At 39.2% G+C, this 15,597-nt stretch overlaps 2 protein-coding genes across 2 annotated transcripts in view; both read left to right on the forward strand.

Moving 5' to 3' along the window:
* The window catches only part of LOC147684481 (olfactory receptor 1f45-like), a 50,057-nt gene extending 43,057 nt beyond the window's left edge, over window positions 1-7,000 (forward strand). Inside the window, exons 3-5 of the mRNA XM_086939650.1 lie at window positions 5,865-5,926; window positions 6,369-6,432; window positions 6,828-7,000. Of these exons, the coding sequence (XP_086795776.1) occupies window positions 5,865-5,926; window positions 6,369-6,432; window positions 6,828-7,000 (299 nt within the window). The remainder of the gene's footprint in view (window positions 1-5,864; window positions 5,927-6,368; window positions 6,433-6,827) is intronic.
* A 6,840-nt stretch (window positions 7,001-13,840) lies between these two features.
* LOC147684482 (olfactory receptor 1C1-like) lies at window positions 13,841-14,779 on the forward strand. Its single transcript, XM_086939651.1, has one exon. The coding sequence runs from the start codon at window positions 13,841-13,843 to the stop codon at window positions 14,777-14,779; it is 939 nt and encodes a 312-aa protein (XP_086795777.1).
* The last annotated feature ends 818 nt before the right edge of the window (window positions 14,780-15,597 follow it).

Here is a 15,597-nt window from a genome sequence, read left to right on the forward strand (position 1 = left end):
AGTACCTCAACAGCCGCCTCACATTCTACACCCCAAGGCATCAAATATTACTTCAGCAACACACTTTCTGCAGAAAAAAACTTGAAATACAAAAAAAACCCATTTTAAATCGACTCCTCCCTAGGACAACAGGGATGTGCAATAGGGTGTAGGGAAGGTATGTCCTCTCTACTAACACATATCCATAGGGTGACGGTGTGCGTATTAGGCTATGGGAAGAGACAAACCTCTCTGTTCATAACTCTCCCCATGGTGATGGGGATGCATAGTAGGCTGAGGGGGTGACCTGGCTTGTATGATGGGTGTGTAGGGTAGGAGGAGGGGCTCACCTCTGTTCACGGCTCTCCATAGGTGATAGATGTACAAGTAGGTTGTGAGCAGGAAATGCCATCAATGCTGAGAGGTCTGTGTTGGAAGATGGATTGCCTAGTTGAACATGGGGAGAGACTGACTTCGAACTGAGGCCTCTTCCCATGGAGACAGGCATTCATAGTAGCATGTGGAAAGAGAGCAGTTTCTCTCCTGAGATCTCTTAAAGTGATGAGAAAGCATAGGAGGATGTGGGAGAATATCTCTAATAGGCCATGAGAAATGAGACACCTCGTTGCTGAGACCTTTCCCCAGGGTAACTAATGTATTTAGTAGCATCTCAAGAGGAAACATCCTTCCCACTCCTACATGTCACCAGGGTGACAAGCATAGACAGTAGGGTATGGAGAGATACTACCCTCTCAGTTGAGACTTCAGCCAAGGGAGCAGATGTGCATAGTAGGCTATAGAAAGAGACGGCTCTCTCTACTCTGGCCTCTATTCATGGTGATGGATATGTACCATTAGAACAAGCATGCTTAGTAGAGTGTTCACAGAGACAGGCCTCTCCACTGCAACCTCTTCCTAGAATAACAAGAATACATAGTAATATGTTAACATGGACTGCCCTTTCCTATGCCACATCTACACCAGGTGACAGCTGTGTATAGTGAAATATGAGAGCATACTGACCTCTCTACTAAGACCTCTCTCTACTATGTGAAGTCTCCATACCACATTGTGGACATGAACCGATCTCTTTAGTGAGACCTCGGTTTTGCATCACATTTGAGTGTAGTAGGAAATACTAATAATTGGCTTCTCCCCAAACCCCTCTCTTTGGAATAAAATATGTCCTTAGTATAAGATAAATAGACGTGCATGCAAGAATACCTGTGCAGTCCGAAGAGATGGAACTGTCAGTGTCAGTGAACATTCCAATAATATATTATTGAAATCTAAAATAACTAGTGAGCTAAAAGGAAATCACACTCACACTTTCATATTACAATAATTTGATAACATTACAAACCTACAACAACTCTATAAAAAAACGATATCAACAACTTTAAAGCAAAGAATATAAACAACTTCACTTATTTATAATTTCTTCTTCTAAAACTGATCAGCAGACACCAGCAGTTTCAGAGCAGGAAGCAAAAAGGTATCCGCCAAGTTTGTAACCTGCAAACTTTGAAACAAAGAATTCAGCAGAGAGAGAAAGAAGCAGCACAGCATGAGCGCTACTAGTATGTAGACCCATTCAAGATCTACACATCCACAGAGTCTTGCCAGTGCTCAGATGGGTTACTGTTCTCAAATAGACAACACTTCAGAAGTCTCTACATCTTTTGCACCTGGATACTACCATCGCAGGTATTATCAAGTCAGACTGACACCAATCCAAACTAAAGGAGGCTGTGTTTTTATCCTTCTGTAAGCAAACTATTTCTTCTTCTGAAAGTACCACCTCCTAGGGTTAGCTTCACAGGAACATAAACACTTTTCCAAGATTAGTTTTTTCTGATTTTCCACAAAGGTATTATTTCCTGCTACTTCAAAAATGAAAATGTTTCATTTTTTTCTCCATATATTGTGTCACAAGGTGGATTTTCTTTCCAAAATCCCTGATTTCCAATTTCCATTTTCAAAAATAAAACATTAAAAATTACAAGTTACATACTATTAAATAAATTATAACAGTAATTCATCACTATTTAATCTAAATGTTTCTATATTTTTCACCCACAATACCATATTTATATTTAGTGCACCACTAAGGGCCCGATTCCGATCTGGGTCGGAAAGCTCTCCAACCGAGCTGGATCCGGAACGTTTTCCGACCGAGCCGGACTCCTGTAGTTCGACCGAGCGAGTACGATGCAGCTACATGCTGCTGGACTCCTATAGAAGTCAATGTCTCGCACAAGGGCGCCATCTACAGTGGGTACATGTCGGTGCCACCCGCACCGTACATGCCTGTGTTGGAGAGACGTCTCCCCCTGTGTCCGAGTCGTAAGGCTGCGGGTGACGTGGGGTCTGACGCGGACCCCCAAAGGCAACTTCCCAAACTTTTTGCTGGTCGGAAACTTCGGCTTGAACTGGCTGTCCGACGCGTGCATCGTAGTGGCTCAGTCGGAAATCGCCTCCATTGCAGGCACAGTTTGCTTACAGACGGAACATAAGGAGCGGTTCAGACCCGGAAATCGTACTTGCTCGCTCATACAGCTGTACGAGACGGGTGGATCGTGTTCCGTGCCCTTCCGAGCGAGATCGGAATAAGGCCCTAAGTTGTTATTTCTTTCTCCTGAAACGTTCTACAGCTTCACTTCCACCACAGACTTGAGTGTATGGCTTTAAATATGTGGTTGAGCTACCTACAACCACTTGCAAGATCAAAAAAGATAATTAACCAGGAGTTTTATAATTCATACCTACAATGTATAAATTACTTGGCATCAGAGACTCATCAAGACCATCCAAAATATACTATACAGAGCTCAAAGTGGCAAATCAGGTGAATGCACCTATATTTCATAACAAATACTGTCATTATTAACACCTCCATATATGGTAAAAGCTAGCTCCATAAAAGTTTACAGAGTAAGACCTTCCTCTTGACACACCTTTGCTGATAGTGAGCAGGTGTTTCACTGTAGAACAAGCAATCTATCCATTGAAACCTCTGATAAGGGTAAAATATGTGTCTACCAGAGTTTAGGAAAATACTAGGCCTTGTATTAACAAATTCCAGATTCTTTGCATTATACTTTGAAAAACACAGCTTTTTTTAATTACTAATGTATACAGGTTGAACACTTCATATTTTTATACATCTTGCGATTCCTGCTAATAGCTGGGGCTGAGGAACCTACACCCATGCAAACAGCTTTTTATTCAGTAAACATGGCGTACAATATTTATATAAACAGTAGTTACCTTCTGATACTTCTCAACAAGTACATAAACTATAATTATAATTAATTAAAAATGAGTTGTTTCTTTAATACAGCTGAAGACACTAGTCTCTTTTACTTCCAAATAAAATCGCCTCTGCTAAACACAAGTCAAAGACACGTTACCTCCAACCCCCAAGCACAATCTCAGCTACCTGTGGTTGTGCAGCTAATCACATCACAGCATTTTGTTAACCATGTTTTTCTACTTCTCCCTATATGATCTTGCAAGACTCTCACAGGATAGATATGCAAATTAGGGTGTGTGGAGGGACTGCCCTCTCTGCTCACAACTGTCCACATGGTGTCTGTGTATGTAGTAGGATGTATTGAGGGACTAACCTCTCCACTAACAACCCTCAACATGGTCACAAGCATTCATATTAGTGTGTGGGGAGGGACTAGCCTATCTGCTAATACCTTTCTCGAGAGACTGGCTTCTCTACTATTACCCCTGTCTTGAGTGAGTGGTGTTCATGGTAGAGTGTGGGGAGTGACTGGCCTTGACGCTGAAACCTCTCTCTTGGATGACAAGTATGTACTATGGTTTGGGAAGGGTCTAGCCTCTCTACTGCTAGATTTCTCCAGGGTGTCAGGTGTATGCTTTAGGGGTGGGAAGGACTTACCTCTCTACTAACACCCCTCTACAGGGTGATAAGCATGCATAATAGTGTGAGGCAAGGAACTAGCCTCTCTGCTGTCACCTCTCTCTTCCATGATAGGTGTGCATAGTTGAGAATAGAAAGGTACTGGCCTCTCCATTGACGCTCTTCTCTAGTATGACAGGTGTGCAGGGTATGATGTGCAGATAGACTAGACTCTTTGCTGAGACCTTTGTCTGTTATGATAGATGTGCGTATTAGGCTGTGGGTAGAGACTGTCCTGTCTGCTGACAGCTATCCCCAGGGCATCAGGTGTGTGTAGAAGGTTGTAGCTCAGACCTCTTCCCAAGTTCCTGGAGGTGAATACAAAGCTTTGATAAATAACTACAAACTCAAATTATTTCTTCGTCTGAAAAAAACACCTCCGATAAGCTTCACAGAAACATAAAAACTTTCCAAGCTATTTTTTTTCAGAATTTCCACAAAGGTTTCATTTCTTGCTTCTTCAAAAATGAAAACGTTTAATTGTTTTCTCCATATATTGTGTCACATGGTACTTTTCTTTTAAAAAATCCCTGATTTCCAGTTTCTATTTACAAAATATAAGATATTAACAAATTAAAAGTTACATACTATTAAATAATTGATAACAGTAATTCATCACATTTTTCTCTAACATTTTCTATATTTTTCATCCACAATACCATACTTATATCTAGTGTACCACTATGTTGTTATTTCTTTCTCCTGAAACGTTCTACAGCTTCAGTTAAACCACAGACTTTAGTGCATGGCTTTAAATATGTGGTTGAGCTACCTACAAACACGTGCAAGATCAAAAAAGACAATTAACCAGGAGTTTTATATTTCATACCTACAATGTTTGACTTGCCTGGCCTCAGAAACTCATCAAGACCATCCAAAACATACTATACAGAGCTCAAAGTGACAAAGCAGGCGAATGCACCTAAATTTCATAACAAATACTTTCATTATTAACACCTCCATAAATGGTAAATGCTGGCTCCATGAAAGTTTACAGAGTAAGACATTCCTCTTGACACACCTTTGTTGACAGTGAGCACAGTGTTTCACTGTAGAAACAGCAATCTATCCACTGAAACCTCTGATAAGGGTAAAATATGTGTGTACTAGAGTTTCAGACCTCCACCCAAGTTGATGGAGGTGAATACAAAGCTCTGATAAACAACTACCAACTCCAGTAAGACTTATTTCTACAGTTACAAGTGTGATATCAGAATGTGTTCCAAAATCGCCGACTCCAATCGACTTTTCATGATCCGATGAGAGTCCTATGAGATATCAACATTTAAAAAAAAGAATCAACATTTTATTCATCACGGTACTTATGCCTTACACAACTTCTTTAAATAACTAGGGTAAATAATTATTTTTACTTTTCATGATCCGAGTGTCAGGTGCATTATCACTTAATGCACAGGAGCAGAACAATGACAATTCCCAATACCCCTCTCCAACTCCCCTCGTAAATCAATTATGTCTTAGAGTGACAGACAAACTTAAAGGGGGGGAAGGGGATGGGGATAGAGAAGCAACAGCCAAGCCTTCTTTCGGGATCTACTCTGTTTCTCTCTGGAACTGGAACTTAACCTCTCGCTGTATTTAATCTTCAGAGAGCTTCTCTTGGAATTGGAACGAAGAACTGCAATAAATGCATTCAACAACCTTCACTCTTTTATTTCTATACCATTATGTTTTAGAAAAATATAAGTATTAATAAATGAAGTTTTTTTCATGCAAATGTGTTTACATACCCCAAATATGTTTGACAAATACCTCACTTCTATTCTTTTTCACTCTACTTAATAGTGATTTTCCAAAGTCGAGAATCACTGCTTCAAGAGATTTTTAGATTGTTAAGATTTATATGTATATTAAGTCATACTCCATTTTTCTGACTGCTAAATTGCAAATTGGCTGTATTTAATAATAATCTTTTCTTTTGATGTTTTAGGGTATGAAGCGTTAAATGTGGGAAAGGAGAATGGTGTAAAAGTCCCAAGAACGCTGGGACTGGTAAGTATTTATTTTCTTCAACTATTATGCCTTAGTGGTTGCTAATTAACAATAAGCCTCTGGCTCCTTCTGTAAACTATTCACACTCTACCATTATGCTGTGCCCTCCTATAGTAGCTAAGAATTTGTAGTGCTGGGAAGATACTTCTCAAGGGGGGAATAAACGCGGAGTCTGCACTTACTGCTGGTTCTAACTCTTAAAATGCTAATTCATAAATGACATGCGCAAATATCGGAAAACTAAGCCCCAAGGAAACGTACCGCTCCCTCTAGATGACAGGCAACGAATTACAAGGAAGACCTTATTTGGTGAACTCAGTACTGAGACACTAATCTCTCTGTAGCTGGGAACTCGAACGTGACGAGTGACTAAAACGCAGAACACTAGACAAAACTACCTTGACTAGCTTTTCACAACGAGTAATGCCTTCATACTCCTCAGGAATCTCAGGTGAAGTGCAGGGTTCTAAAGGAGAGCTCGCGGAACATTCTATCACTGCCATCAGGTTAGACACACCAGAATGCTGTACTGGAAGTCGCTTCTTGGCAGCCATCTTAGAATTTCTCCTGTTCCAATTTAAACCCCATTGTGAACGTTTCTTAGTTTTAAGGGATGTTTCCAATGAAATTACATTAACTGACCCACTACCTTTACTGAAACGCTGAGAGTTTCTAACAGTACACACTCGCAAGGTAGGTCCTTCCTGCCTGGGTTTGTAGGGAGTTTGTTTATGAAAAACTCTACTTATGCGTGGGGCATGAACATCAGAAAATAACTCCTAAGATTTGTTTTCTGGACCATATCCCTTCCAGTCTAAGACATAGTAGACCTGATCATTTGTTTCTTTAGAATCTAAGATTTATTTCACCTCAAATTCAGTTCCCTTCTCTGTTTGTGCAGGTGTTGGGGACACAGTTTTCCTTAGATCTTTTGATACTCTCTTAAGCAGTAAAGAGAAAATGCTGGATGCTGTACTTGTGGAGGACTCCCATAGAAATGCCTTGCAGTCCATGGCTTGCTGTGTATTTCAGAAGACTGCCCTGCTGCACAACCAGAAAGGTCTTGCTGAATGAAATCAGCCTTGTGCTCTCAGTGGACTGCCCTGCTGCTTGAATGCTGCATTTCTGCTTAAACCCATGCATACGAGAGTCACTCCAAGGGCTAGTTGGCTGGCCTCCTGATCAGAGCCTCAGGGCAGTGGCTTAGCAAGGTGGGGTGAGTGGCGATGCACTCTGGGCGGCACAAGCTTTGGGTGTGGCATCCTCCCCCCCACTTTCATCTGCTGTCTCTGCCACCCCTTTCTTTAATCTGCCCCCAGGGGTGGCAAATGGAAAAAATCTTGTCAGCACCCCCACTCTTTGATGTTTTTGAGCGTTAAACACAGGGAGCGCCACAGGTAGCCAAAGGGCTAGCTACTCCACTGCCCCAGGGACAGAAAAGGCTCCATCCATCCTGAACCTGTACTTGGATCCAGCTTGAGTGAGGCTTCACCCTCTAAATAGTGTCTATCCAGTCCTGGGGCCCATATGGTTTTTTGGAGTTTTTTTCTAGGACAGGGGACTGAGTCTTCACGTCCTATGATGACTCCTGCCACATCTTTCTTAATTAGGTAGCAGCTAATCAGATCTTATCTTGAGATTTGACGGCTCTGCGGATCTTCCTCAGCATGAAACATGAATACATTTCTAACCATAATTTCTCTAAAAATACTGATAATATTTCTACAAAATTACAAAAATCACAATTTGATAAAATTCCATTCAGCCACTTTGCCTGTAGTTGTGTCTAATTTTCCTGTGGACAATTGCATGGAGAAAACTCATGTTGGGACCCCCACTTTTTCTTGTCTCACACTTGACAGATCACCCAGAAACTTTCCAGGAAGGACCTATCTAACTATCAGTCTATCTGTCTATCTATCTATCTATCTATCTATCTATCTATCTATCTATCTATCTATCTATCTATCTATCTATCTATCTATCTATCTATCTATCTATCTATCTATCTATCTATCTATCTATCTATCTATCTATCTATCTATCTATCTATCTATCTATCTATCTATCTATCTATCTATCTATCTGTCTGTCTATCTATCTGTCTATCTATCTATCTATCTATCTATCTATCTATCTATCTATCTATCTATCTATCTATCTATCTATCTGTCTGTCACTCTATCTATCTATCTGTCTGTCACTCTATCTATCAATCTATATATGTACAGATTCAGAGAGAGATAGAGTAAATGCATTTAGTAATAATTTTTAATTAGTTAATAAATCACAGAATCAGAAGTCTACGTAATTCCTTTAGACCATATAAACCTATTAATCATGACTTCTAACTTTTTAAACCAGGAGTTGTCAAACATCAATGGGATTGCCCTAAATATATATAAAAACTTTGGTAACACTAGCATCTTGATAATGTTTGTTCTACCAACTATTGAGAGGTGGAGGTTGTGTAACCTGTCTAGGTCCCTTCGAACCTTAGCTATGATATGGGCTATATTCAATTCCACTACCTTGTCCAGTTCTGAGGTAATTGTAATACCAAGATAAACGTCTGTTTGTACAACCCTATGATTATGACATACTGCATTATTATTCTTAATTATTTGCATTTTATTAGTATTCAGGGAGTAGCCTGAAACCCTTCCAAAACGTTTTGCCTCTATTTCCACATTTCGGATAGCCTCTGTGGGTGATGATGTAAGAACTGCCACATCATCGGCATAAGCAAGTATCTTGCATTCCCCCCTATGCGTAATCAATGGAGCTATGTCTTCATTTCTTTCCATCCTCCGAATCAAGGGGTCCAAGTACATAGCAAACAACAGAGGGGAGCACGGGCACCCCTGTCTTGTCCCCCTCTTGATTTGAATCTCCCTAGTTAACCCCGAATTTACCCTTACAGCAGCTACCGGATTCCTATAGAGTGTTTTTATTGCATTAAAAAGTCCCTCCCCAAATCACACTCTTTTTAAAACACACCATAGATAGTCCCAGGAAACCCGATCAAAAGCCTTCTCAGCATCTAAAAACAGCGCCGCCATCGGGCCCCCTGAGACTTCCATGGTGTCCAATAAAGTAATAAGTTTCCGAGTATGGTGAGTCGTTCCCCGCCCTGGTATGAATCCATGTTGATTAATGGAAACTAATGGTGTTATCACATTTGCAAACCTTACTGCTAGTGCCTTAGAATAAACCTTTGTATCAGCGTTCATGAGTGTGATAGGTCTATAAGAGGCAGGTTCCTTTGATGATTTCCCTTTCATTAAAATAACCACAATTTCTGCACCTGACCAAGAGCCTGTTACAGATACCCCTGTCTGTGCTTGTTGCAAGGTTTTCACCATATCCTTTCCTAGTGCTTTCCAGAATACTTATAGACCATATAAATAGGTTTATATGGTCTAAAGGAAAGACTAGAAGAGCACTACGTTTCATGGCACTCCCAAGACAACGAGGAGGGTGGACACTACCTGATTTGAAACTCTATTATTGGGCAGCTGCCCTGCAATATATGGTGGGGCTAATTGGTGGTGCAGAGATGGAGGGGGATGATGAATTAGGAACCCTGGAAATATATGGTCTCCTGCTGGGGGAAGATGTTAATAATGTACTCCTTAGATATTTTAATTCAGCATACTAAAAGAGGACTTGTTTTAAGACACTTATGGCAGCATATAATATCTGGAAGGCCTTTAGCAAGAGATATGGCTTGGGTAAAAATAATAGATACACAAGAATGAAGAATAATTCAAATTTTCCTAATGAAATCTTCTCCGTTCTAGTATTCATGGTTTGGGTAAAAAAATGAATTATTAAAATTGGTGATTTGTTGGGATCTGAGGGTCTCATGCAGTTCTCAGAGATTCAAGCAAAATATGGGATAGAAACAAGGCATTTTTTTAAGTATCTTCAAGTAAGAAGTTTTTTGCTAAATAAAAGAGGGGGAACTGCTGGATTTGAGAAAAATAATATTTTGGAGTTGGTACAGGAAGGAGCTGATTGTAGTATTAAAAGGTTCTATTATGAACTAATAGAATCAAAACAAGATGATTTTGAGAAATGGGGGAAAGTTGGGCAACTAAATTAGATGCTGAAATAGATTGCTTTAATATGTCATTAGAGTTGGGTCAGAATGCTCTGTGCTCTGCAGCATTACAGGTGCAACATTACAAGACACTGTATCGGTTATATTACACTCCAGCAAAAATCGCACAATGGGGAGCTACAACGGGTATTAATTGTGCAAGATGTGGAAGTCTGGAAGCAGATATTGTACATGTATTTGCAACATGCCCACAATTATGTACGATATTGAATGAAATAGAGACTTATATGCAAAGGGCATTGAGAACAACAGTTAATTTAACCCACTCTTTAATCTTGTTGGGTGTAAATCCAGACGGTACACAGGGGTAAGAATGATATTTTATTTTTGTGGCCATGGGGATATTAAGGTTATGTATTGCCTCAGCCTGGCTCGACCCAACACCACCGACATATCAACAATGGTTGGCAAGGATTTTGAATATATATAATTTGGAAAAAGCAATCTATGCTAGAAGGGGAAAGAAAGGGAGGAAACTGGGATTGAAAATATGGGAACCAATAACTAGATGGAAGGATGAGACGTAGGATAATAGAATTGTATATAGAGATGTATCGATGAATGATGTCATTAACTATTGAGATAAGTTGTAGTATCTATGATGTATTTATTTTATCACCTTGTGATTTTCTATTATTTCCTGTTTGTTGTTTATATTTTATTCCTCTGGGATTCATGTATGTATTATACACTTGTGTATGTACAAAGCAAATTTCATTTTATGATATGTTGTGCTTCTTGCCCTCGGTTTAGGGGGTAAAATAGTAAAATAAAATTCAATAAAAAATATTAAAATAAAAAGAAGTCTATGTAAAACAAGAAAGATTAAGAAGTACATATTTTGAGATGTATTGTTCCAACTACAGGTCAATAAACATTGATGGAAGTGCATACAGAATAAATTGGTCATATTTACCATTGAATCCTTTGGGAGGATGAGATGAAATATTTTAACTCAAGGCTCAGGGGTACACACACGAATTGAAGGGGTGAGATTAACTATTATAACTACAATGAAACTATATTTGGGGAAGTGCATAAATGAAAGGATGAGTTTTGGTTAAATTAAACTAGAATTGGGAAAAGTGTTTACATGAAAAGGTGTGATTTAGTATTTGAATTCCAGTTCTACACACATTGGAAGCTAGTACATACATAATCCAACTAAAATATGGGTATTAATTTATGGAAAAGGGTGCAATTTGGGAAAAGAGCATACTTAAAAGGGGTAATGGTTACTTTGGTACCTCCACGTTAACTGAAGGTAACACTAACTGGAGACAGTGCATATATTAAAAGTGGTAAGACTTACTGTTCCTACCTGAGTTGTATAAACATTGACTACATTTCATTAACTGGAGAGGTGGGATCCGCTATTATAGCTGCATACCAGCAAATTTGAGGACATGGGTTCTTAATGTGTTTTAAAGGTATTATTCTAACTTCTGTCAAATAATAATTGCATACTTGCATACATCGAAAGTAGGCCTAGGAGAAATTTGTATTACTCAGGAGTTATCGATGTAGGTATTACTCTTAGGAAGCAGCGACGGCCCGTGGAGGGAGTTACGGTGGGGCAGGAGGGCGGGGAGGGGGAGGGGCAGGGAGGACGTTGCTAAAAACCAGCATATGGATAATTGCAGGTAAGTAAACAATTTAATTAATAAAACGAATTTCGTAGCTCGCACTGCATTGCATTTTGCGATGCAAGGCGCGCTACGAAATTCGTTTTATTAATTAAATTGTTTACTTACCTGCAATTATCCATATGCCGGTTTTTAGCAACCTCCACCCTGCCCCTCCCCCTCCCCGCCCTCCTGCCCCACCGTAACTCCCTCCACGGGCCGTCGCTGTTAGGAAGTGAAATTATAGAAACTATACAATTACACCAGATTGTGTAATTAAGAGTAATCTGGGGGCAAAAATCAAACCATAGAAGCACAGGGACTAAAAACTAAAACAGATTGATTGGTTGTAATGCTGTTTGTGTCCTGAAGAATTTAGTGCTATTTTCTTATAGCAATATTCATCCTTGCGTCCATTTTGGACGTGAGTTCTTTACTACAATTTTGCATAATTACGAGTAATTTTGATGTAATTACAAGTAATTAGGCTAGAGAGATTTACGCCAGTTATGACCATCCCTAATCAAAGGCTCTGAGAGTTCAAATTTAACTCCATTAAAAATTATTTCAAGAATATGCATAAATTAAAGTAGATGGGAGTTACTCTTCCAACATTACCTCACAAACAACGGGAAAAGTTCATTAAGGAGAGGAGCGAGACTTAAAAGTCTAATTCCAGAGATACAAGCATGAGACATTAATCAATGGAGTTGAATTTACAATTCTAATTCCAAATCTATTCTACAAACAATTGGGCTAGTGCCTAAATCCGGGTTATGTGAAATGGTGAGATTTACCATTTCAGCTCCAATCTCATAAGCAGTGTAACGTGTATATTACAATTTAAATCTGGTCCCACAGGAATTTGAGAAAGTGAAAGGGGGAATTTAGCATGGTAATTCAAATCTCACAAACAGTGGGGACAGTGCATAAGTGGGCCGTGGGAAGGGGTGGTACTGATATTATTCTGTAGTCCATCAAACATTGGAGAAAAGGGTTGAAATTGACTATGCTTTCTCTAGTGTATAAATATAATTAAATTTTAGTAAAGAATGGGGCTGGCGTTTAAATTTAAGTGTATTTCACAACACAAATATTACTTGTAATATGTATCATACATAATAAACATTCCTTCTTTATGAAGCAAGCACCCTCAACTGCAAAGAAAAAAAAATATCATGACACACATTGGTGTAGACATATTTTCTGATTACAAAGCACAAAATGCTCCCCGCCGTCAGAAATAATATTATCCCTTCCTTCCTCTCTACCCCCATTTCCCTCCTTTACTATCCACCTCACCAAGACATCCCCACATACAATTACCACTGCTTAGAACATGTGGTAAATGCATTCATTATACCCCCTGGAATTAGAATGTTTGTGTAGCACAGAAAAAATTGGTTCCATCCATGAACTCACTATTCCATGAGGTGTACCTTGTAATTTCACAGTATCTGATGGATTTAAAGCATAGTAACAGTACATTATCAAGGAAATGTACTGTTCCCCTAGCACCGTTGAACTCATAATAAGGGCCTGAATAGTGTTGACAATAATATGCCTTTCTGCCTATTTTTGTCACTAATGGACTAAGCACCCATTTGTTTGCATTTGGAGGGAACCATATACCCATCACAGATGTAGAGAGTGCAAATATTTTGAGCTGGACTCATGTGAGTGCACTCACAAGCCCATACACACACGCACATTCACACACACAAACACACATACACCTCATATAGTGTCTTGTAAAGATAAATAAACACAGATTCCCTAGTCACACTAACCCTCCATACCCGACTAACTAATGACTGCTTTGCCAGATGTCTGACTATTTTAAGATGCATTCGCAGTTTTAGAAAATCCGAGTCACAGCTGAGTGTGCACATTACCTTGATCTGTCTGGCATTAGTACTTATGGTTATGGAATAAGACAATAATTTACAATCAAATACAATTGAATACCTTAAAATGTTGCTTTCCATTGGGCTTTGAATTTTGCAGTTGGAGGGAGGATGTGGTAATATAATTTAGGAGCATATCACTCAATGGCAATGTGGAGTCTGTTAACAAATATACAGTCTTAGCTTTGACAGTATGCTTTAGAAATACATTTTCATGTGATTTGTATTAATTCTACAGGATAAATGAATACAAGATATGAAGAATAGGAGCCACACAGCAGAGTTCACTCTCTTGGGCCTCTCTGACAATCTGGAGCTTCAAAAAATACTTTTTGGATTCTTTCTGTTTACATACATAATAACATTGCTTGCAGATTTGACTATAATAACCCTGATTAATATAGATCACGAGTTGCATAGCTCCATGTATTTTTTCCTCAGCCACTTCTCATTTGTTGACATCTGTGTTCTGTCCATCACAGTCCCCAAGCTCCTGGCCAACCTTATATCTGAAAGAAAAAGTATATCCTTCTCATCCTGTATCACACAGTTGTATTTCTTTCTATGTATTGGAAATATGGAGTTTTTCCTCCTGGCATCAATGGCCTATGACCGGTATGTGGCCATATGCCAACCTTTGCACTACACCTCAATGGTAAACAAGAGAGTCTGTGTGCAGCTTGTGGCTTATTCTTGGGTGATCACAGCTGCGCATGCATTATTGCACACACTCATGACATCACAACTGTCCTTTTGTGAATTGAACCAGATCCACCACTTCTTCTGTGATCTGCCTCCTCTACTCAAACTATCTTGTTCTGATACTGCCACTAATGAATTAGTCATATTTACAGAGGGGGGGCTAATGCTGCTCTGCCCTTTTCTCTTCATCATAGCATCTTATGTTGGCATAATCTCTGCCATCCTGAAGATCAAGTCCATGGAAGGAAGAAGCAAGGCATTCTCCACGTGTTCATCACACTTCACACTGGTGGCACTATTCTACGGCTCTGTCTTATTTATGTACTTCAGACCATCAACCAGTTTTACTCTGGAATATGATCAAGTTATCAGCGTGGTTTATACCATCCTCATTCCGATGGCCAACCCCTTTATCTACAGCCTTAGGAACAAAGACATCATAAGGGGCCTCCAAAAGATGATACGGTGGAAGAACAGGTCCCACAGAATGTAAAATCTGTACATTTATCAACAGTATCTATTTATCCCAGAATCTCTAAACAATGAAATTGTGTTTAATGTGGTGTACTGATGTTGCTTTGCACCTTATGCAGCACATGCAAATGTATCCCAGAACTGGCCCCTCTTCATACACACTAATCAATTCAAAGTAAACCCAAAGAGTATTGTTTGGTTTAGGATCCTGAAATTTGGTTTATATCTTTTCACATTGGCTCTAGTGATTCCTATTAGCCAATGCTACTTATTCAATTCCCTGGCATTAGATCTGAACTGGGGTCAGGAAGGAAGGGAAAGTGTTCTCTTTACTAGTAAAAATTCTGTAACTTCCTCTCAATTAAACGTTGAATGACTCAAAATCTATTTCAGTTCCTTGATGTTACACCATTTTTAACATAATATTCCTTGAAAATCCTCTGTCTTATGATGCTAGTATTGCTCTAAATTTTACATATTATGCAATGTCATGATTTGATATGTTATGATATGTACTGTGGTTGGTTTATGTCATGGTATGCTATACTATGTAATATTATCCTATTATTGTAAAGCACAACATTCAGCTCTACAATGATAAGGTTGCTGCTGAGATAACAAAAGAAATACACAGCAAAGGTGCTGTAGGGTACATGCAAAATGAAAGCACCTATGTGCCCTTTTGGAATTCCAGACAGTTCCAAATCTCCTTCGGCTGAAGGAATAATGTTTTTATAATGGGATCGCTGACACAATATTGAAGTAAACAATACAGTTTGACACAAATATTGTTTACCATAATATTGTGCCCCTGAACTTGTAATAGTTAGTGCAAAA

The sequence above is a fragment of the Lissotriton vulgaris genome, chromosome 10, assembly GCF_964263255.1.
Source record: "Lissotriton vulgaris chromosome 10, aLisVul1.2, whole genome shotgun sequence".
Taxonomy (NCBI): Eukaryota; Metazoa; Chordata; class Amphibia; order Caudata; family Salamandridae; genus Lissotriton; species Lissotriton vulgaris.

Excerpts from the sequence above, each read along its gene's own strand:
- LOC147684482 (XM_086939651.1), top strand. The coding sequence starts at position 13,841 with ATGAAGAATAGGAGCCACACAGCAGAGTTCACTCTCTTGGGCCTCTCT.